Here is a 24,599-nt window from a genome sequence, read left to right as displayed (position 1 = left end):
GTGCCCCTAAGAATGGGGCCAGGCTGAGCCCCGCAGTCCTCCTTACTGTAAGGCAAGGAGAGGCGTCGCCTGCTGCGCACGCAGGCTGCGCGTACCAGGCGGGCGCTGCTTGGGTTCTCTCTGCTGGAGGTAAAGAAGGCACCCAGAAAGGGAACAGAGCCCCTCCTTCCATATTTTTATGTCAAGTGCTTGCGCCACTGTGCATTTCCTGAGCACCCCAACTTTAGAGATGAAGATCTTTGAACAAAATTCAACCCATGTCTGCATTGTTTGCGGCCCAGTATGGGCAAGGGTCCCACGCAAGGGCCTGGGGTCTCCCGCACCCCTCGCCCGCCAAGGCTCATCCGAGGGGTTTAGCCGCCCCTTCCACACGACTGGAGCGTTTCCGTGCGTTCTTGGAGCTGCGGAAACGTCCTGTTTTCTGTCCTCCACGCAGCTGGCGGGCGTGAGGACACCTGATCATTTTACCTAAACTGCAAACACCCCAGATGGGTTCTGAAACCGAAATCTTTTCCCCATCTACTCTCCTCCCCCTTTCGAAAATCTGAGACAACCCTAGATAGCCATCGTAAACTCAAAATCAAAAGTTTTGGGAAAGAGTAGCGCGAAGAAATGACACGAGGCACACCAGGTGACATTTCACTCGGGCTTGCAAAACCGACAAGGGAAGTGCGGCTTGGCGCGGTCCACGGTCCAGGAGCCTTCCCTCACCTCCCTGACGGAGAACTTAATCCAATTAGCTTTTCTTGTGAGTTTCTCTTGTTATGTAAAGGTCCTTTACTGCCCGACTTGATGAGACTGGTGCTCCATGAAGCAGTTCGATTCTGCTCCTTTTACGCGCGCGACCAGAACCACGAATATCATTATTATTATAATTTCATTCCGAAAGGGCTCGAACAACCGATGCGTAGCAAGTGCTGGGGCGAAGTTGGGAGCGTCCAGGATCAGAGAGGCCGGAGAGCCGGGCCTCTGTCCTCTACTCTTAAAAGGAAAATCCCCGCAAAGTGCCTCGAGCCTGGGAGAACAGTTTTGCAGGGGCCGGGACTCTTGGGGCCACTTCAGCGTGACCTGCGGAAACGCGCCCCTTTGTTTCGCGCATCGAGCTGGTAATATATTCCTCGAGTTTTTCCAAAATACTCAACAAGTGTGGGTCTAAGACAATGGCCCCGTCGGGGGAGGCTGGGGAGCCGGCGCGCGCCTCCTGGGCCTGCAGTTCGCTTGCGGCAGAGCGTGACAAAGCAGAGCCCTCTCCCGGGAGCCTGGCCGCGCGGCCCAGTTCGGGCAGGCGCCGCAGGCGCGCGCGTGGGGCCGTCGACGCACGATGCGGCTGTGCGCGCCTTGCAGCCGAGACCTGCGCAGGGCTCGCCCGGCCCACGCCGCAACCCCGCGCTGCGCAAACGCGAGCTCACAGTCCCGCGTGGCCCACCCTACCCACGCGGGCCTCCAGCGGCGCCTATGTGTTTCTGGCCTGTGGGTCCCATCCGGGTTACGCTGCGCAGGCGAGCGTTGCTCGGTTCCTGAAGGTACCTGAAAATTCGAGAACGATGAGAGAAAAGTAGATAGAATTTTAGGCCACTGAGAACTTGTGCAGGGCAGGCCGGAGCCAGGTCGGTCGCTTACGCAACAGAAGGGTTGTTTCTTGTTAAACGGGATGGCGTGCGTTAGAGAGAGGCATTGCTGAGGCCGAACTGGAAGCTTCTGCCTCTACCCACTTTCTGCTCCCATCTTCAAGATCCAGAGCTGGGGCGGCTAAAGTACTCCTGGAGCCGAATTTGAGTCCCCCGAGCCGCAACGGCGGGAAGGCACTCTGGTTCACAGGTGCCGGCTTAGCACAAGGCCAGACCTGGCTCTGCGGGCCCCCAGGTGAGGACACTCAGTGGCCTGGGCGAGGGGCCCGCGGGACAGAGAACGCCTGGGTGGGAACGGGGCCCGGGCCTAGCCCAGGAGCCGCCTTCTCCTGCCCCGGGACCGGGTATGCGCGCTCGGGGGAGCAAGCCGGGGGTCTGAGCTTTGCTCCGGTGCCCAAATCAGACTGTGTCTTTCTCCACGGGAGTGTGTGTGTGTGTGTGTGTGTGGCCAGCGAGGGGGGCATACGCGCCCCCACCCTCACCACTTGCAAAGCACGGGCATCTGGATTTGGCAGCAGGGTCAAGTGAGAGCGTGGTCCCAGGGTCCCTGGGCTCGGTGGCTCCAGCCTTCGCCAGCCGGGACACTGTAAGGAGTCCCGGCCCGGGGATCCCCGCACGCGACGCTGCCCGGCGGCCTGGGGCGGTGCGTTTTCCCACCGCCTGCAGGACCCGAAGACCGGGAAAAGTTTGCAGGGGCTGCGGGGCGGCTAGGTCCTGGGATTTCCAGAGCGGCGCCCGCCCCTCCCCAGCGCGTCGCCATGGAGACTGTTGGAAGTCTGGTGGCGGAAAACAGACCCGGCGCAAAAGCAAAATATTATGAGTGCAGTTGGGGTGACTTCAGGGGGGCGGGGGACCGGAGGGCAGGAGCAGGAGCCAGAGGCAGAAGCCGACAACAAAAGGCCGAATGCGAGGAGGAGAGAGGAGTTTGCATGGGGCCTCCCCGCAGCTCTGTGAGAGCTGGCCCGTCCCGCTTCCCAGAGGCGCCGTGGGCTCTAATTTCTCTCCAGCAGCTACACCTTTTCTCAACATCCTGCGCTCCCTCCCTCCCACCCCTCCTCTCCGGGTTCTCGTCCAGCTCCCTCCCCACCTCGAGGTTAGGCGCCAGCTGGGCAGTGCGCCAGCCTCCCCCACGAGCCACAGGCTCACCAACGTGAAAGGTTCTGGCTTTTCTTCCCCAGGACCCGTGGGTCGCCCAGGATGAATTTCTCACCCTTCTTCTCCAAGCAGATCGGAAAGGGTGAGGAGATAGGATAAGGCGGGAAAGAGAAGAGAAGGAGGGCCTGGTCAGAAATCTTGAAGGCTGGCTGATGGAAAGGAGATCCTGTCTCTCTTTTTTTTTTTTTTCTCCTTTGTACAGTGGGAAAAATTCTAAGTTGTAATTCCGACTCAGCCACTTGTTGTGCTACTTTAGGCAGAACTAGCTTTCTCAAGATTCATTTTCATTGCTTGCAAAACGAAGAGTGAGACAGCTCACAGTCCTCTGACAAATTAGACACATCCCTCTTTAGAATCCAGGAGGCATGTGCAAGCTGTTTGCCACTATCTGAACTGTGATCCACTGCACAGTTATTGAATCTCTCCCCAAACTAATAATAAACAAATATTTTTAAAAGTCATTTAGGATTCTAAGAATCAAGACCCATTTTGAAAGACCTATTATTTTCTCAATGACACTTGAGGTGCATTCCTTAAGTTTTTGGTCAACTCCTTGCAGCCCCAAAAGGATTTACTAAAAGACATTAGATATTATGGGGCTGTACCCAAAGTCAATTTAGGAAACACTGAAATGCCTCTAGAGGAGGAAGCCAGCCGGCATCACAGACTGGCACATATTTTGGAGAGAAATAAACACTGGCCACTGTGATGAAATGTTGCCACAAAAGGAAAGCTAGACTCTATCCCCTTTGCTCAAGATTTCAGGAAGAGGCGAGGTTCTTCTAACATTTAGTACCCCTCCTGGTGATGATTTGAGCGGAGGAGCCCTCCTCCTTGAGACTCTTGTCTGTCAATGAACAGATTGGATGTAATGACTGCTATGATCTGTCTAGACTTCTACCACTCAATGCCATGCCTGTGTTCATGTATGTCTTCTGGCCTATGTTTGAAATCCGCCCAGCACTTTGTTTATCAAGTAGTTTTATGGTCATCGATCCTCACAAGCGTTCCGCAAGCGACGCCTTATTGTGACCGGCATCGAGCACAGGGTTTCTCTTCGTTTCCAACAGTGTAAGACTGTGATTCTAAGTCAAGTTGGTGTGTATGTCTGTCATGCTATCTTTGCGGGCGGTGGGCGGGAGGGCGGGGAACTGAGAAGGTATAAAATGGTGACATCATAGGATTTAATGGCAGATGGCAGGTCTCCACTTGCATAGGCCCTGACAGCCCACCCTACATGCTGGACAGGTCACTGGAGACTTTCTTCATCTGTCCCTCCAGGACTCCAAGGCTCTGTAGGGTGGAAAACATTGGAGAAGTGTCTGATGACGTTCTTGCCCCTTCCACTCTGTTTTCTATGTCTTTGCAATTTTAGTAAAGTTTAGGGGAGAGAGAATGAATTCAAAGACAGATTATTTGGAAGAGTCGGGTAAAACTTAAAAAAATACTCAAGACTGTCACTGATTGTGTTATGTGCACTATAGCACATTGAGCCTGCCACTTATGCAGACAGCCAGCTTTTCCTGTCTTTGAGGAGTCTACTGGTATTGCAAGGTGAGCTGTTAAAAACCGTTTTCCATCCCAACTGCTTATGTGTGCTTATCAGGATTTTTTATAACCTGTTACCAAAACAATGTGCAGAAATGAATTGGGTACTGAAATAAGACTATTTTGCTTTCTGTTACCCCTGATTTTGAATGTTTGAGTTCATAATCGTATTCTCTCTCTCGTTCTTGTTGATTAGCTTTTAAAAATGATTTGACATATTTGACTATATAAATTAGACTTATAGAATACATTACTAATTTTACCTATTTATACATTGGAGATTCTGTGTAAGATTTCTTTTGAAAAGAATGTTCTTCTTCTAGAAAAACATTCACTGATTTGGAATACATGGAAATAAACTACTTCCTTTCTCTAACATTGATATGCCTCAAACCCGAGCCACCTCCTTCACTTGTCCCCAACTCCCAGCTATTATCACCAAAGAAAGCATGGTGTTTACTTTAATAGCCACCCGCTCTCCACCCCCAGGGCTTTATCAGTGCTTTGGGCCCACTTGAGCACAAGTGAACATCTTTTAGGCCCTGTATAACCGTTTACTTTTGCTGCTTAACAAATCACTTCAAAACTTAATGACTTAAAAATCATTTACTTAGCTCATGATTCTGCAGGTCAGTAGTTTGGGCTGGGCTCAGCTGAGCAGTTCTTCCGGTCTCTGCTGGGCTCACTCGGGCATCTGTAGTCAGCTGCGGCATGAACTCTGCTGATCTGGGACGTACTCCCTCCTGTGGGACCTTATGCCTAGGACCTTGGCTGAGAAGATGACCTCAGCTCCCCATGGCCTCTCATCCCCCAGTTGGCTAATCAGTCTTATTCACATGGTGGCAGCAAGTTACCAAGAGAGAGTAGAAGTTTGCGCAGCCCCTTAAGGTCCTGGCCGGAACCTGCCAGATGTCACTTGTGCCACGTTATTGGCCAAAATAGATCAAAGGCTCTCTAGGGAGATTTGGGTATCCTGGACATTGGAAAAAAAATACTTGAGGTGAATTTATCGGAGGTTTTATTCGGTCTCATTCACTAAGCACCTGTTGGGTGGCAGACCCTGGGGATGAACAAAACCAAGGTCCCTCCTGCCAAGGGCTTTAGAATGTATTTGATGAGAGAAGGTGTGGACACATTGAGAGTGATGAGCACTCTAAAGGCATAAAAATACTCCTCTTGGAGCCTAGAAGAAAGGATGCTCTCTCTCGTAGAGTGCCCACCATGTGTCAGCCCTGAAACAGGCTCTTTTTCACACCTTGGCCATTTGAGCCTTACCACAAGCCTGCATTGTCCACTTTTAGGATGAAAGAGGGGCCGGACCTTGCCTAGGGTCACAGCTCGTACACGGCAGAGCTAGAATGAAGACCCTTGGCCATTTGAGCCTTACCACAAGCCTGCATTGTCCACTTTTAGGATGAAAGAGGGGCCGGACCTTGCCTAGGGTCACAGCTCGTACACGGCAGAGCTAGAATGAAGACCAGACTGGGGAAGCCTATTCCCTCGCCTCACCCAGCTGCTTCATCTGGGCGCTGCTGGAATACTAGCCTGGCAGGGCTTGGGCATGGCTCTGGCCTTGAGGTGAATTTGAATCCCACTTGGTGAGAAGGGAAAACATGTAGATGGAGAATTATGGAATGTCGTCGTCTTTGGGCTCCAGAGAAAACCCCTTTAAGGAGTCATGAGATTCTGCATTTGAAGAGGATTTTAAGTGATGGCAGTAATGGAGGCAGTGCATCATAGTGGTTGAGTATAAATTTTGGACACATTTTAGCTTCATTCATTCATTCATTCATTCAAGGAAACTATGTGTGTCCAGCACTGCGCCAGATGCTGGGCTTAACTAAAATGCTATCTCTGTTCCTCTGGAGCATAATTCTAGACAGACAAACAAGTAAACACACACACACACACACACAAATAGATAATTTCAGTGAGCGATGAGCACTATGAAGAAAATAACCACTGTCTGGAGTAATGAAGATAGAGCATGGGGATGAGAGGCTGCTGCCTTTCACAGGCTGCCCTTCTGCCACTTAAAGCTGTATGCCTTGAGGGTGGCAGCTTAATATTGCTGAGCCTCGATTTTCTTATGGAACTGATACAACTGTCTAATAGGGCTACGGAGTGTGAAATGAGAAAGTGGTAATAGATCCCATATATTCAATACTTAGTATATGTCTTCACTTTGCTAATAAGCATTTTTTTATTTAAATGCATTATGTAATGCTCACCTTAACTCTATAAAGAAAGAACTGTTATTATGGGCTAAAGACAAATGAAAGTTAGAAGCTAAAATGTTCCATGAGTTTCTGGGCTCTAGAAGCTGGGCTGGTAAAGAGATAATGATTGCCTGGGAAGGAAGATCAGTCTTAATTGCATGTGCTTCACTTTCCTGAGGCAGAATTCAGATACTAAATCTAGCTTTTTATTTATATTTTAAAGTAATGATTTTAAATGCCTTTCATTTACCAGGCATGTACTCAATGCTTTAAACGCATTAGTAGTTATGTTTTAAAATATATGTTATGAGTACTATTATTATCTACTCTATTTTATGCAGTGAGAAACAGGCAGATCAAGGATATCTATCAAGGGGGTGAGTGGCCTAAACTTCTAGTGATCTGTACTCTTAGTCACAAAGCTATACCGACTTTCTCTTCTGTTTTAATGAGGAACAAGGCAGCAGAAAGGATGTCCAATAAAGCCTGTATCATTTTAGCAAAAGCGAAGGACTTGCTATTTTCTCCCTACATGAAAGTGTTAAGATAGTCCTTTTAAACTGTGGAGACAACATTTTAAATTATCGTTGGCAAAAAAAGGGACACAAAGTGTTCCTGTCTTTACTAGAGATCTGAAGTGTACTGTAGTCTTCTTTGGGACTTATTTGAAGTTCAGTTAACATTCGCTTTGTCTCTGACGATGTCATGTCTTCATTCCTGCTCACATACAGACACACCCCAGTAAGAATAAACGGATGAGGCAAAAACCATTAAGTGATGTGACAATATATGAAGGCTTTTGGTAATTTCATAAACAATATGTTGCAGCTAGAAGTCATTCACAGATGTGTTAACATATGACGTCAGGTGACTGTGGCGTGACTTTATGCAAAGAACATGAGCTTTGCTGTCAAACAGACCAAAGTTTAAATTTCAACTCAGTTACTTCCTAGCTGTGTGACCCAGGGCAAATGACCTGACTTCTCTAAGCCTCAGTGTCCTTCTTTGTGAAACGTCTACTCCTTCTAAGGGTTTTTATGAGATTGTGTACGTTAAATTAAGCCTGGCTCTTAGCAATTGCTCAGTAAAAGGCAGGTCTTATCACTAATAATAATAATTATCTGTTCTTCTTATGCCCAATCCTAGGTGTCTAGTTGGGAAAAGGGGACAAGTATTCTGAAAAAGAAAAAAAAAATTAGACTGTTTCAATGTATCTAGATGTTTTCTACATTATGTAGACATAGCCTCAGTTCTAATGCCAAGAGAAATCCTTCTTTTCTAAAGGGAAAGACTGATTTAATTTCGTTTTCATTTCCCTCCCTTTCCCACAAAGAAGACATTTTATATGCTACTGTTTGCCATGATTTCAACCTCTAGTTTTCTAGTTTGTTAAAGAAAGTGGAAGGTGTACCTTTGTAGAGGTAACACCCGCTGACTGCGATTTGAATCCTGGAAGAGAGTTCCACAGGTCTCTCAGAAGGGACGCATGTTACACACCTCTGATGGGGGCCCCTTCTCAACTCCTGAAGCCCTCCCAGTTCTGGAATGTGATGGCCACATTCTCCCCCTCCCCCACCACCAGCACTGGTAGCATCGCTGCGTTAAAGACGACCGTTTTATACTCGATTTTCAGGAAGTGGAAAATTAACCGAGTTTCGAACGAACCACTCTCTGAAATTCATTTTAGCAGGATGTAGAGAAAGCGTTTAGTTCTTTTGTATTTCTTGCATATTTTTTTAATGTGAGGAGAAAACGTCTGTTTGTTCTGTTTCTGTCATTATAATTTGATTTTTACCTACATGTGGTTTCTGAGTTTTTAAAATGTTAACAGGTTTCTGAGAGAGAGGGAGAGGGAGGGAGAGAGAAAGATCATAAAAAGCAGACATCAATTAACTTCAGTCATTATGCTTTCTGTTGAACATGGTCCAACTTCAGGCAACTGGAGCTGGTTTGACTTGTGCCAGTAGATTATGTGGTTTCTGTGTGTCAGATCAGATCCTCAGAGCAGAATTACCTTGGAATATGTATATAGTTTCTATTTTTGTAGTTGGTTAATCCTCAATAAAACTTAAAAGCATAATCTGCCTCTAAGCAATCAATAATTATTAGTAGACAAGTGAACCTGGATATGTTGCATTTATATTGTGGTGGTTGTTTTGTTTGGATTTAAAGGGATAATAAGAAAGCCTTTGAAAAGGCCACAACCCCATGAAGGTTAACGGTTTGTGTCCTGAGTGTTTTCTGACAGTCGTGCTAAAGGTCAGCGTTGCTTAGACGCAGCCTAAGTGAGACTGCTGAAATTAGCAGATTTTTATTTAATCAGAATGGAGAATTAGCACTTCATAAGCACTGATCCCCTGAATCCATCCATCATGTTGGAGAAAATGCACTATCAGTCAACATGAGCGAAGTGCTCTAGACCTAGATCGTAACTGTCATTTGAATAAAGAGTGATTCGTGATTGCTAAATATTACCTCTAGCATCTAATTTTTGAGACACAAATGTATTTCATGAAGAAAATTATGTCACTTTGTTTGTTTTGACTCTTGTGAGTACCGTGAAATAATTTCAAGCTACTATTAGACTTTTGATGAAGGAAGGATTTCTTTGAATATTGCAATTGTAGAATCTGTAATTTTAAAAAACTAGCATGAGTGATTTTTTTGAGTTCATTATCTTTTCCTGAACGATTAGTATAAATTTGAGATGTTTATACATGTAATGTATTTATAATTTGTGTACCGATTTTAAATACTCGTGGGTATTTTAAATACTCAAGTTTCTGTTGAAATTACTAAGATTTTATAAAGTTTCAGGATTGGGCCCGCTGCACAAACTTAAACCTTTTATGATGGAACCGATTGATTACTTTAAACATTTTGCCATGTTTTCTTTATGACATCAGTCTCCCTGCTGATAATAAATCTTGAGTGGAGAAAGAATTAGGAGATCTCTATAAGTTCTTTGTTCCACCATAAAGAAAATCAACTTTGTATCATCCTTATATGACTACTAAAATTTGTTTCTAGTTTTCTTTCTTTTTACTTGATGACTTCCTTTTCAAAAGCAAAACAGTTTTTCCATAAAGCATTATTTGACATCATAGAAAATAAATAACATTGGCTGAGAAAGGGCTGAGAGTTTACAAGAAAGAAAGATTCCAGAGGACTCGAAGCCCTCAGTTAAAACATTACAACTTTTAAGCATTGGAGAGACGATTTCTAAAGCGTTGAGCGGTTGTTGTGCGAGGGCCTTTGGTCTCCATGAACTTTTATTTTCAATTCAGTGGCTGGAGTTTTTGAGGTCGCTGTGGTTTGGGTAGGGGACCTTTTCAGAAATGCCAGGCTTTTAGGAGAAAAAAAAAAACCCACAGCTTTTCTTCTAATCAAGGCTTCGTTTTAAAGTTTGAAAACTTTGCTGTGATTAGGAGGATGAATTATTTCTATTTCACTGGGGTTTCCTTCGGATGCCCAGGCTGCAAGGCATTCTCCGTCCCGGCCACCTCACAGGGCACAGCTAAGGGGGCTCAGGGGGTGAGAGAGCTGCCCACCGGGGCCTGGCCCAGCATGCACCAGGCATGAGCCCCCCACAGAGGCTGGATGAGCCCGAGCACAGTCAGGAGAGCAGGCAGGGCACAGGGGTCCAGAGGGATCCAAGAAACAACGAACCTACAATGAAAGGATTCCCTGTGGATCCTGTCTTTTGTTCAAAGTTTATCTTAGTATTGAGAGATATTAAAGAAAGAAAGAAAGAGAGAGAGAGAGAGAGAGAGAGAGAGAAAGGCAAGAAGGCAGGAAGGCAGGAAGGAAGGAAGGAAGGAAAGGAAGAGATGGGAGGGAGGATGGAATGGAAGGAAGAAACTGCATTGAAATCATTTTGGTAATTGGTGGCAGGCTGATTTAATGAATTCTTTTCAAAATTACTACTTAAAAAAAAATAAAATGACTCCTTTTTAAAATCAGGTAGTGGGTTAACAAAATTTATAATGTTTTCCAAGCACTGTGCTAAATGCTAATTCATGTTTTATCTCTTTTAATTCTCATGCCGAACCTATGGTATTATTATCCCCATTTCACAGATGAGGAAACTGAGATTCAGAGAGGCTAGTTAACATGTCTAGGCCAAACAGCTAGTATCAAGCCAGGATTTGAACACAGATTATTCTGATTATGAAGCCAGGCTGCTTCCTTGTCTCCTAAAATCTGGAACTAGAAGGAAGACCTTTGAGATGTCCATTCCAGCTCACCTCCTCTACTGCATAAAGAAGTTTAGGAGATCTGGTCATCCCTAATCCTGGTGAGAGACAGCAGCTCACACTGCAGTTCTCTGAAGCACCCTGTCACGGGTGTCAGCGGGCATCCCTTACGTGACTTTGGCAGCAGGTGCTCACTGAGGACACCCAGGGGTACTCTTTCCCACAGGGGTGCCTTCATGTAATGGTGCCTTTCATCTCAAATCATTCCCAGAGCTTCTGAGTTCAGCCTGGCCACCACTATTGGGTAGTTATTCCCCGCTTGCCAGTTACTTTGGCAAATTTGACATTTTACACACATCATCAAGGGCTTTGTATCTATTTGCTTACAGACGTGATTTTCCTTATAGGAGGTTCAACATAAAAACCTTGGTGTTAAAATAATAGCACCTTCCATTTGCATAGCATGTTACAGTTTGCAATCCCTGATACAATCGTTAATAGCAGGGAGTTTGCTATCATTGCTACAATCACTAACAGCTCTGGCTCTGGAATCCTGTAGGCTTGGTGAGAGTTGGCTTTGCCGTGGTCTAGATGTCTGAATCCAGCAAGTTACATAACTTTTCTGAGCCTATGTTTTCTTGTCAGTAAAGTGGGGCGATGCATCATAACTACCTTATAGAATACTGTGAGGATTAAATAAAGTAATGCATACACAGGGACCACCACAGGGCCCTGGTGTGTTGTAAAAGCTCAATGAACAGAAGGTGCTTTGAGTGCCACTTGCTCCTCCTTATGTTCCCCTAGTAGTTTCCAAGACCGCCCCGCGCCCCCGTCTCCCCATCACCTCCCTCCTACACCCCCACAAGGACCACACAGGAGAAGAAAACAAAATTTTATGCAACACTTCCTTTGTGCGCAGTGTTTTCAACACATGACCTCATAAACCTGTCTGCTGGGCGGGGTCATTCCCCTTTTATGCTCAGTGGGACTGAGTCACGTGTGTTGGTTTGTACAGTGAGTATCTAAACTGAGGTTGGTTATGACACCAACACTGATCCTGCTTTCTTGTCAACCAGGCCATCTCCCAGCCGACTGAAAACATGTCACAGGCAAGGGGCTAGTAGTTTTTCTTCCCCATGGACTTCTGACTGTTCTAACCCTTCCTCTTGTGCACTCATCCACGTGCATCTAAAGGGCACATACTTTCCGTCCCCACTTTACCTGTTTACTTGACCTTCTTCCTCGTTTTCTCCAGATTTCCACCTGTGTGTCCTTATTATCTGTGCACAGTGCAAAGCATCTACTAGAGTGTCTTTCACAAGTCACTGCTCCATAAATATTGACTTAATATATAAATCACTCCATCTTTCATTTTATAAAGGGTGCTCTATCTTTTAGCTTGCTTTCTAGGAAGGCTGGCTCAAGGCTCCATGCAGAGAAGCACTTGATAAATTAACTGCAGATGAACTGACGCTGTCTTGAGCCCCGAGTAGGTACCAGGCATGGTATCGGTGCTTCATTCGTTCATCTCGTTCCCTCCTTTTTCTCCATCCTTTCCTTCTCCTCTCCTCATTGATTTGCTCTGCTGTGCCAGTCACCATCCAGTTGCAGGGAGTAAGTGCGTGAATAATGTAAAGTCAGCTCTTAAGGAGCTTATATTTTTTCCTCTAATCCTCATTATAACCCATGGCGTACATTTTAAAAAATATTTTATAGGAAGGAAATTGAGGCCCAGGAGGGTAAGTAATTTGCTAGAGGTGCAGAGCTGACTTTGTCACTCATAAGGAGAGGATTGGAATTAGTGTCCTCCTGGCTTCTAGGGCCATGTTCTTTTCATTGCTCCAAGAAATCCAAGCATCAAAAAGAAAGAGTGATAGCAGGACAGAACTAAAGTGGAATGCCTTGGGGGTAGGCGTGATGTAAAAATTATAATAGCTAAGAATTATAGTGCTTATCATGTAAGCACTGTCTGTGCCTTATTTACTTAATTCCATGAGGAGCTGTCACTACTACCCCCATTTTGCTCATAAAAAAAAATGAGGCTCAAGGAAGTTGAGTCATTCACCAAAGGTCATATAGTGAGGAAGTCAGACTTGAACCTGGCAGTCGAGTGCCACAGTCCATGTTCTTTTCTGCTGCGCTGTCATTAAAACAAGCAAACAGAAAAGGTCTCTGTCCTAAACAGGTACCTGGGAATCACAGTGGTTTCATTGCTGTGTGCCAGGCCCTATGCTAAGTGCTTTCCACGCGTTGTTCACTGAATCACACACCACTAAGATGAGGCAGGCAGCTTAAACATGAGGGGACACTGAGGTTTAGGGACTTTACCTAAAATCATGCGGCTGGTAAGTACTAAGGCTGGAATTCGGGCCATTCATATGTAGCTAGTTACTAGGACCACATGCTGACTTTCTTTCCAGATATTCTAAGGCATTGCTTCAGGAGAGAGAAAAAATGATGTGCACCAAGTTGTTCATTGAAACATTATAAAAATAGGAATATCAGCTCAGTGGAGCGCTGGGCCTCTATTAAATAATGATAAATATGAAGACTATAGCAAAAAAGGAAAATCTGCATGATGAAATGTGAAGAAGAGAAGGAATCAATTGTATGTTCACTGGGGTTACAGTTCACATATGTGCACATGGGCTTGAGACTGGGGAGCAACGCAGACGCAGGACATGTTCACATGTTAGGGGGGACTGTGGGCAAATATATTTCTCTTTTTAACGTTTTAAAATATAAGTCCTACATTGATAGATGAAAAGAAAATGGTGTTTTGGTGATTTATCTCAAAAGTTCAGACTAATTCGAAGTCTGGGGAAGAAGTTAAAAAAAAAAAACCCAGAAAGAGACGATGCCAAGAATCAATATCAGATGCTGTGCATGCTGGGTAGCCTTGGCTCCAGTAGCCTTTCTCAGATTTTTATATGCGTTTTAATAATATTGTAATAAGAGAAAGAAAAAGCCCACGGACATTAGGAAGTCGTGGACATGCTCCCCCCAGAATTCAAGGGAAATGAAATATTTACAGTCTAGTTATGCGATTCTGTACATTCGTCTGGTGTTCCCCGGGACATTTTCAGAGCTGAGATCTGCTTTTATATGGAATTTATCTTCAACAGGAGATGGCACCGAATACCGTGGCTTTCATTTTCTCTGGCCTCTGAGGATTGTTGGGGAGTTCGTGATTTGTGAACTAACAGATTGGTGCCCCTTGGGGTTTCCTCGCTAATTCTTGTATATTGCAAATAGTGACACTTGAATTGATCTCTTTGCCCACTTTAAAGATTTATATGTTGAGTTTTCCTAAAGCAAGAAAGAACAGTTAACATTATTGGGCACCTATAACGTGTTTGGTATTATGCTAGGCGCGGTTGAGTGCTCAGTGAGACTTTAAGGCATATACAATTATGGGCGTTATAGTGTAAGTTAATGGTTAGGTTACGGTCAGATTCAAATCCTGTCTTAGCTGCTTACCATCTGTGTGATCTTGGGCAAATCATTGCTATGATGATGCTGTCAATAAAGGTGATGGTTCTTGCAGTGGGAAGCAACCTTCCGGGAGATGTCATTGGTGTCACCTTGGACTTGCCTGCATCATGCTTTGATTAAGATTCCAGCTGATGAGGAAGAGACATGGGGATACTGGCCACACGGATTGGCTAGGGGAGTGCATATAGTTATCCAAAAAGAGGACAAAGTTCTGATCTTTTCTCATCCAGGCCTTTCTTTCTTTGTGGGCCTTGCTTTCCCCATCTATAAAATGGGATAATAATACCTCCATATGAAGTAAGTACAAGAAGAGGCATGAAAACAGTTTAGTATAGTGTTTGGTACAAAATGTAGGCTCAGAACATAGCAGTTACTTTAGCTATAACAGACACGGAAACTGAGGCTCAGTAAGGTCAAAATACTTGGTCAAGTTCAAAGAACTAGTGAGGTAGCGAGGCTTAGAAGTCAGGTTTTCTCATCTCTTTGATTGGACTCCTAACCGATGGGAGGGGCTTCCTCCCCGTGATCGCGATGGAGAGTTAGGTTGGTTCATGCACCAACATTTGCTAGTTTTCTGCAGGAATGGTTCGCTGGGTACGAATGGAGAGTGCGGACAGGAGCCTGGAGTGACAGAAACAAAAAGAGTGAGTGTTTCGGGCAGATCAGAAAGCACGGAGTCTGCAGGGCTGTTTAAGGAAGAAGAATAGTGATAGAAATGATAGTGCCTTGTGTTTAGTTAGCACGCTAGCCTTTATCGAAAAATTTCCATCATCATCATCGTTATCTGAATCTCACCATAGCCTTATGAAGCAGATATTCTTATTGTCCTGATGTGGAAACTGAGGCACACAAAATGGGAGTTTGGGGAGGGTTTTTTTTTGTTTTGTTTTGTTTTTTTTAGGAATATGTTAAAATTAGGAAAGAGATGAAAACACTGCTCAGATTTTTAAGGAAAAGGAGGAGTAAGAGGCAAACTGATGAGGACGTTTTTTAGCAAGTACCATAGGGAGGGTGAGTGGTTATGGCCTGGGAGTCACATCACTGAAGGTCAATTCCTAAGTTGAAGGACGAAGCAAAGCCTTGTCCCGATCTTTGCAGAGGGAGAAGTCCTGGCCATGGGGTTTGAAGCAGATACTACAAGAGCTGATGTTTCATTGTTCGGTAGTAACACTTAAGCATCCTGGTGCCTGTATGACATGAGAGCCAATCAGTTACAGGGACAGAGATGACCCAGAGGGCATGTCCTGAGGCCTGGGGTGCGGGGATAACTGTGCACTGAGCCATTCACACTCCTCTACATACCCGCCACATAAATGAGATAACAGCATTACTTCTGACATTGCTGAGATAATCCATGCCAATATCTATCATTGGAGCGCAAAGCCGCTGCTCCAGAGTCGAGCTATGATGACGATGCTGTTGGTGAAGATGATGGTACTTGCAGTGGGAGGCCACATTCTAGGAGATGTCACTGATATCACCTCAGACTCACCTGTGATTGAGACCCCAGCAGATGAAGAAGAGATGGGGACATGGGGACACTGATCCCATGGATTAGCTAGAGGAGTGAATACAGGTAGCTAGAAAGAAGGCAAAGTTCTTTCCTTATCTCACTGCAGCTGTTCTAGTTCATGCCTCTAAGACTGAGGGGAACCATGAAGTCCCAGTGTGCCTGAGACAATCGTGTTTTATGCATGCGGTCCTGGAAAAATGATTAATAATGTCAACTTTCAATCTCAAAACTGTCCAGGTTTGGATGATAAGTGATATGGGCTTCTGCTTCCCATTCTCTCCTTTCTAAGGTTGTGTTTAGCAGCACCAGATGGAGCTGCCCACAGAACTATTTTGCTTATGCCATATGCTTCTCGAAGACTTTTAGATGTTTCCAACCACCTATTGAATAAACTCTAAACTCCTTAACCCAGCCCTCTGAGTACAGAGGCAGGGATTTGCTGTATGCATGCCCATAGCATCCTACCGAGTGCTAGTTAAACAGGAAAGTCTCGGTAAACACACGTTAACATCTGAATGAATGTGTGCATTCACACTCAGGATGCTTGTCAGTCTCCCGCATGCATCATTCTTCTGCCAGCTTCAGGGCCTTTGCACACGCTATTCCTCTGCTGGGAACGCTCCTTTCTCCCTCTTTACCTGGGTTAGTAACATGATGCCTTCTCATCCTCATCCTTAGTTTAATGCTACTTCCTCTGAGAAGCTTCCCTGACGATCATAGGTTAGGTCAGACCTCTCTTTTTTTCCCTCTCCCATGGCTCTCTTGGTAATTACATCTCTATTTGTGTGATTATTTAATAGCTGACTCCCACACTAAGCTCTAACCTTCCATGAAGACAAAAACTGTGACTGTCTCGCTCACTGTTATATCCCTATGTGTAAGCCCAGTGCCTGGCACATGGTACTCAAAAACAGTTGATAAACAAATAGTGGGATGAATGAATATAAATGCCCTAGGAGGCTACCCCTTTCTGAGCCAGCGGAGTTCTCATCCCCCATTTAAAGTCCCCCAGTAGCTTCTTAGCACACTTGGAATAAATATGAAGTTCTTACTATGGCCAGCAAGTCCCTACAAACTTGGGGCCCCTGCTAACTTCCTGCCCTCATTTCCTAATGCTCTCTCGCTTCCTCCTCCTCCACGCTGGCTCCTGGCTCTTCCCCACTCCCTTCTCAAATCTTACTTTGTATTTGCTCTAACATCACGTCCTCTGAGAGGCCTTCAGGGTCCCTATTACCTAAAACACCACCCCGCCCCTATCTCTCTCTCTTCCATTCCATGGCTTCATTTTCTTATTACAGTCTTTGCTCTCTGAAGTTATCTCACTTATTTGTTTTTGTCTGTCTCCACCACAGAATATAAGCTCCCTGAGAGCAAGGGACCTTGCCTGCCGTGTTCATCACTAAATCCTCAGAGCCTGGCAAACAGTCAGCACTGAATCAACATTTGGTGGGCAGGGGAAGGAGTAAAAGTAGGGGAAGGGTGGGACCGCCCCTTGGAGACAGGGCAGGGGCCCCTTCCTGGAACCCAGAGGCCCCTGGGGCAGGGCCTGAGGTGTTGCCATGGCAACCCACTGACCTGAGTTCTCCCCTGGAGAGGCCACAGCTACCAGCCTCCTGGGGCCCACACTTTCCACATGATCCTCTGTGTCACCACCGTGGGGAGCCCAGGGGAGAGAGAAAAGGGGGCTAAGAGAGAATGATCAAGAGGAAAGCACACCCTGGTGCCATGGGAGACAGAAGCAGGCTACGTTGGTGTGGTTCCACTGGTAATGACCAGGGCCCCAGGGAGGGGAGGGGAGATTGGGGTGCACTCTGGCACCCCCAGAGGGACTGGGGCCTGGTCCTTGCTTGGTAGCTGTGAGGGTGGCATGTCACCTCTTTTATGTAGCATTTATAAAGCTGTGAGTTCCTAAAATAGGCCCCAGCACAGAGGCCTAAAAGACTGTTGGTAGAACGAGTATGAATAACTCCTATTAAAACTCAGTGACACTTTTATAAGTCAGGCAGTGTTTTCTTCAGGTATTGCATAAGTCAAGAACTCCCTGTTCTCATCCAGTTCCTCAGAAACAAAGCTCGTCGGTTCCTCCCCCACTGCTTAAAAATCACCACCGCTTCCCGGCTGCCTGCAGGCTCTTGGCCTGGCGGGATAGGCCCTTGCGATCCACTTCTAACGGATTCTCCCACCTGTCTCCCGCCACTCCGTGGGTCGTGGGTCAGTGAACTCTTCACCTTTCCCAAAACCTACTTTGTGCCTTTGTCCATGATGGTGACCTCCTTGTCCAAAATGCCCTTCCTTGCTCCTTGGTCTGGCAGATGCCGAATCCTTTAAGGACCAGCGGAAATGCCACCTGCTGTAGGAAGCAGCCAGGCCAACTTGGAAGCTCCCTTTCAGGCACCTTATCTTAATAACGAATATACCTTGGTTACCTGCTGGCTTCTTGAGGCAGTGTGCTGCGGCGAGGCCGGCTTCGGAGGCAGACAGACCCGACCCAGCTCAGCCACTAAGCAGCTGGGGGACTTTGCCTAACCTCTCTGACTCTCAGTTTCCTGCTCACAGATCGGAGTTGCTAATGTCTCTGTTGCTGGGAGGAGGAGGCCTGTGAATCAGGGTGACTGGTCGTGGTGGGGGCGGGGTGGAGGGACACTCCATAATGCCAGACCTCACCACTGCTGTCTGTTTCTGACACTGGGCTGCCAGCTCCTGGTGGATAGAGACCACGCTTTCACCATCTTTCCATGGCCCACAAAACCAGGCCTTCTAAGTACTTCACCTGTGTTATTTCAGTTACTCTTTGGGGAACCTAGACGGTAGGGTTTTAGGAAGATTCAGGAGCCATCCCAAGGTTACACAGCCAGTAAGGGGCAGGGCTTGGATCTGAAGTCCAGTTCTAACTCCACGGCCGCATCCCTCTGGCTCGATCTGTCTTTTCCTTCATCTCGTACTGTCTCCCCCTTGGTCATCCCACATCAGCCACTGGAGCTTCCTGCCATTTTTTAAACAGGTCACGCGGGATCCCTCCTCAGGGCTTCTGCCTTTGTGGTCCCCACTCTGAAGCTTTGAAGGCCTTGTTCCCTCAGTGCTCCCAGTCTCTGCTCCAACACTGTCTTCTCAGAGGCTTCCTGGGGGAGGACATCACAGCCACCACCACCAGCTCTGTGCCTCACACAGTTCCTAGCTCTTGGGTACTAAGCATTTAGCAAGACATACGACATTGTTAAAACTTACATTTTTAAGGTGGGGGAAATAATAAGAATAATACATTTAAAAAACAAAACAAAACAATCTATTTTCAAGTCCTGGGACCCTAGTCCACCAGGGATAACATTGGCTTTTTGTTAAAAAGTATTTGTCCATCTCTTTTGTTGGAACTTTATATTGAAGGCACTTGATAATTATTTGCAAAATGAATGAGTGGATAGATAGATAATCTAAGAGAAAACAACTGGTCTGTTCGCAATATGAGGAGGCAGAAAGAAGCAACAGAGGCCTTGGAGACTGAAGATCTGGGTTTAAATTCTGACTTCAGTCCTTCTAGCTGTGTGACTTTGCCCAAGCCACTGCCAACAAGCCACTGCCATGTTCTAAACCCCAGTTTCCTTATCTGTAAAGTGGGATGAATTTTAATCTCATGAGGTGGACCGTGAAGCTCAGATCAGGTTCTTCATTTCACTGTGCTCTGTAAACTTCAAGGATTACCTGGCTGTGGATAACCATCGTAGTCAGCTGCTCCTGCCAGACCAATACGTGTTTATGAAACGCTGCTCTGAGCCTTGGACAGCCTTGGACGTGCCACGTCCCTGATGCAGCAGCTACTTCCTGGTTATTCTTTGCTGCTGCAAAGGGAACCAAACCTCCTAGAAAACCTGATGACCACTTATGGCTCTGCTTAACCTCATTATATGAGCTTAAAACAGTCACTTCAAATTCGGGGCTTCAGATCTTCAATCTAAAGTCGGGGGACATGAAGAGCTGCCACTAAAGAGTGTGGGTAAAACTCCTTGTCAAGTGCAAATTCACAAGGCATTGCTATTGGCATCCTGCTTCCTGCCCATGATCCCAGAGGAGTCAGGTGAAGGGATGCTTCGCAGCCTAGGAGCCTACACTCACAGCCGTTGTTAAATCCTTTGGGGCACTTTGAGCAAGCTTGGTCGTTACTGAAAGGTCAGATGATCTTTATGGATCAGGAATGAGGCAGTTGGGAGCACTAAGTTGCCCCAGTGTGCCCTGAGCTGTCCTCCTGTGTCTCAGAACCAGTATCACAGCATCGATCACAGTCTGCCTTGGGTTAGGACTGTTGCTTCAAGCCTTAGTTTTCATTTCTGTAAATAGAACTATTAAAACATCCCACATAACATTGTTCTGGGGTTAAATTTAAATGACATACGTGAATATCCTTGTGTAGTACCTGGCACACAGTAGGAACTTAATGTTGTTTTTTGAAAAAAGCGAGGCATTCCACAACTCATATTTGTTCTGCAGCATTTATAGGGCCAGACACAGTGCCAGCCACCGGGTACAAGGTGGCAAACAAAAAGAGCAGGTCCTTGCACCCATGAGCTTGAGGATTAGCCCCTGCCTCACTTTCTGGATGACAGCTAGTGGGCAGAAGTCCATCTTATTCTTGTCTATGTCACTCACAGCTTCTTGTGTCTAGAAGGCACAAAGTAATTGTTGAACTTTGCTTTCTTTATTTAGAAAATAGCCTTTGATGTGTCATACTTTTTAGGAAATTCTATACATGTGTGGACATATCTATCTATATGCTGGGTATACTTTGATGTCATGTGTGGCAATAATATAACATTTATTGAGGCCGGATTATAGGGAGAACTTTATACTAGGCACAAGTGGAGAGGCAAAAGAAATAGAATAAAATGGACTCCATTCTTCAGATGTTTAAGACCTAAACCGAAGAGCCTGTTGTGTATGACAAAGAAATATGAATTTAGCAAAAGTTGTAATACACGAGTAGAGGGTTTGCAAAAGTTCTAATGCAAGGGAGACTGTGATCAATGCTGTAATATTGGTACTGTGTTCTGGGGACGCAGTTCATGCTTGGAGGGAGCACTGATAATGACCTGTGTTTGAATGCCGGTCCTGCTCTTACCAGCTGGGTGACTTAGTCAAGTCACCTAAACTTTATGAGGTTTAGTTTTCTTATCTCTAAAATGTGCATATTAATAGCGCCTACCTCATAGGGTTGTTTAGTATGATGGTGTATGTAATGCATTTGCATAATGCCTGGCCAACAATGGCTCAATATATGGTGGCCTTTGTTATTATTAAATCACATATTCTACAAATAAATAAGATAGATGAATACAGTGTGTTATAAAAACTTTAATATGCATGTCATTCTGGTTGCATAATTATTGATCTTTGCAAGACCAAAATTCCATTGTTTATAGTTTTAAAGTCTATGAAACTTACTTCAGAGGACCTAATAGGGGCCTTCCAATCGTGTGGAGCAACCTGAGTTATGGGACATGAGGTGCAGATACCCCATCCATGCACTGTGGAATGCAAGGTCTTGAATGCTCTGAGAACTCCATGTGTCCAGAACAGCAGAGGTGATGGTTCTGCCATTCTTGGCACTGTTCACACCACCGTCTGGAACTTCTGAGAGTTCATCCTGGGTGTTCCATGCTCAAAGGGACATTGATTAACTAGAAGACAGCCAGAAACAGGTGAATTGGATGGCAGAGAATTGGGAAAAATTTCTTCCAAGAAAGAAGTGAAACGAAGGGGATACTTTGACCAGAAAAATGGAGACACGATGCCTGTCTTCCTCTATCTGTCATGTGCAGGAGAGACCACACTGATTCCGTGTTGCCCTAGTGAGCAGAGCGGGGAGCAGAGTGGCGACAGGCATAGACTATGGGTCAGAGAGACCGAGCGGGTGCAATGGGAAGGGGTAAGGGTTCTCTGGTGCGATTTCTTCTCTTTTTTTAATTGCACTTCCAACCCCCTCTCCCTCCTTATAACCTTGCTTTCATCTCTCTATAGCCCTGGGCAGTGTGGGGAGAGGCTCGGCCATCAGAGAGTTCTTTGACTTGAACTCCTTTGGGCAGCTCTCTTGGTGTTTAGGCCAGTCCTCTCCGGAATGTTGCCAAGAGTTCTTCAGAGAGAGTCCCATCAATCACTGGGGATTCTCACCTGCAGGAATAGACCCTTTTGAGGACTCCAGTTTTAAGAGGTCTGATCCTGACACAGGCAAATGAGTGAGCGAGAGTTTCTCTTAGTTCCCTATTTCCACTGAAGGGGCTGGCGGTGGTACGTGTGTGGCTGTGTGTACCCACACACATGTGAGAGTACATAGGTGTGAATACTTAGCTAGGAAGGCCAGGGGCGAGCCTGGAATGACAGAAATTGCTTCGAGTGGTATGGTTTGGTGGAGAAAGAGGCAGTGAATTTCAGTAGATACCATCCAAAATCACTCATGGCTGTTGCCAAGGGAAAATGCGCCAGGATTGAAGGGATCAGAAGATCCGAGTGGAGACATTCTGGCATCCTAGAAAGCCCTTCAAAGAATTCTGGAGATTTGTATGCAGATGTGTTTTGGGATATGACGTGATGACAAACGCCCACCTTGTGCCATCACAGCTCTGAAAATATTCTAAGTCATTTGTTTCTAGGTTGTGCATTTGATATCTGGAAGGGGTGGCGTCTCAGTGTTTTGAATTTCTCTGCTGCTCAGTGTTTCCTCAGAAATACCAGATTTCCATATACTCTTAACAAGCTGGCTCCTGTTCCTCCCCTTGGATATCCATCCCCCTACTTCCCCACCCCACGTCTCCCGACTTATTTACAATGTTGGAAGCAGCTTTTAAAAGAGCAGTTTGTTGGAACATAAAATATAAAACAACACGCAACATTTCTCGCTGCCGTTAGAGTTTGCTTTCTCCCCTCTTTGCATAGTTTATTCACCAACATGGATTCTTTTTACAATATGTTACCAAGGCGTTAACTAATGATCTTTCCCTTGGCTCTTTGAATTATGAGGAGTCACGTTACTTCATCTCTCTAAGCTTCATTTGCTTTTTAGGAAAAATGGAGATTAAAATCTTCAATTCCGAGAGATTCAGTTCCAAGAGATAACATGTGTAGAGGGCCTGGCGTGTTAAATAGGTGTCCAATAAACGCTAGTTCCCATGTTATAATGACAGCAGCGTGCAAAAAAGCACGCAACCATAGCCATCGTCGGTTCTGCTGTAACTCCACGTTGGCATTCCTAAAACTCACCGTTCTGCAAAACTGCACAATAAAAAACCACGGAGTTTACTGGAAACATAAGGGGCACAACACTCAAAACCTTTGTCAGTGACACATTAAAATATAAAGAGCCCAATAAGAACGATAGCACAGTTTTGCACATTAAATGGCTACGAGATACACAAATACAGTAAATATGACCCTTCACGTTGGAAGAGACTGAAGTTCGCTTTTGGAAGTGAATGTCAGAAGGGCTGCCGCTTGAGAGTTACCGTGAAGTGGAGGGACATGAGTTACCTGGGCAGGTGTGACTCCTAACACACATGGTAGACGTTTGAGGTGTGAGCGTGTGTGAAGTTTGCATATTCCTATGGGGCTCAGTTCAGCTACGAGTGGTTTTCTGCTTTCACCTCAAGTTTCTTACAGAAGAAACCAAGCATAAGCAAACACAAAGTTTTCTCTGTGCTCAAACGTTCCCTATCATAATACTTGCATTGGAACACATTCTTATCTTCAGAACAAGCATTAGGGCAGAAATGACTGTACTTAGCTGACGATGTTGAATGAATGGATGAATAAATGAATAATGGATGGTCTGGGCAGCCGTCCCCAACCTTTTTGGCACCAGGGACCCGCGCTCCTATGAGAATCTAATGCCTGATGATCTGAAGTGGGGCTGAGGCGGGGATGCTGGCGCTGGGGAGCGTCTGTAGATACAGATGAAGCTTTGCTCGCTTGTCGGCCGCTCACCTCCTGCAGTGCAGCCCAGCTCCTAACTGGGAACAGTATTGGTCTGTGGCCTAGGGGTTGGGGACCCCTGGTCTAGGGGATGGAATAAGCATTATGCTATGTTGTGGAAAGTAAATTTACAGCCTTCAGAGTTAGATTTTTAAAACCAGAGTCTTTTGTATTTTAAAAGTACTACATAGCTATTCTGGAGTTGTGGGTATCTCCTGCAGCGGCTTTTGGTCTGTGCTTGGAAGAGCCCCTTCAGGGTCACTGGGCAAAGGGAGGTGAGCTGCGAGGTCCCCTGCCCCTCTCCTCCACTGCAGACGGAGAACGCAGGGCTTTATCTGCTTTTCTCTTTGTATTTGTTTGAATGAAGGGTTCTGCTGCTGATTTCTAAGTCTGCAAACCATGTCCAGTGATCCACTTGACCAAATTACATTTTACAAACTACTTCTTAGGGGCGTATCTTCTTTTTGAAGAGAGATAATCCTCAGTCGATACTATTAGGCAATGAATACTCCAGAATTAGTAGAATTTGACCAAGAAATATTCAAGCAGCGCTTTGAATTACCATTTCACCTCCAAACTACCCAGCAAAGAGTGCACGTGGACCTTGTAAAATTCATTTCCAGTCGGGGCCAAACTGAGATGAAAGTCGATAGATTTAAATCTAACGTGTTTATGGTGTTCCATCTCTTCACAAACACAGCAATTCTGCAATTTTGTGATTTCCTTTCTTTTTTTTTTAGAGAGCTGGATTGAAAGATGTCTCAACGAAAGTGAAAACAAACGTTATTCCAGCCACACATCTCTGGGGAATGTTTCTAATGATGAAAGTAAGTGCTTGAAACTCATTCTTCCTTGACATCCTAGACACAGCCAGTGTCCTGATGGGACATCTAGC

At 45.6% G+C, this 24,599-nt stretch overlaps 1 protein-coding gene across 2 annotated transcripts in view; it reads left to right on the top strand.

Annotated features, from left to right (window-relative positions):
• The first annotated feature begins 1,752 nt into the window (after positions 1-1,752).
• The window catches only part of RFX4 (regulatory factor X4), a 136,832-nt gene continuing 113,985 nt past the window's right edge, over positions 1,753-24,599 (top strand). The window contains exons 1-2 of one of the 2 annotated variants that reach the window (XM_039877868.1): positions 1,753-1,863; positions 24,445-24,531. Coding sequence is in view for 1 of the 2 variants with exons in the window: in XM_039877867.1 (XP_039733801.1) it covers positions 17,450-17,519; positions 24,445-24,531 (157 nt within the window). In the remaining variant the exon portion in view is untranslated. Of the gene's footprint in view, positions 1,864-17,213; positions 17,520-24,444; positions 24,532-24,599 lie in introns of those variants that run through there. The other variant, XM_039877867.1, reaches the window with a different exon arrangement.

Source organism: Pteropus medius, unplaced genomic scaffold (assembly GCF_902729225.1).
Source record: "Pteropus medius unplaced genomic scaffold, Ma_sr-lr_union100, whole genome shotgun sequence".
In the NCBI taxonomy this organism is placed as follows: Eukaryota; Metazoa; Chordata; class Mammalia; order Chiroptera; family Pteropodidae; genus Pteropus; species Pteropus medius.
This window is presented reverse-complemented; position numbering and strand designations above follow the sequence as displayed.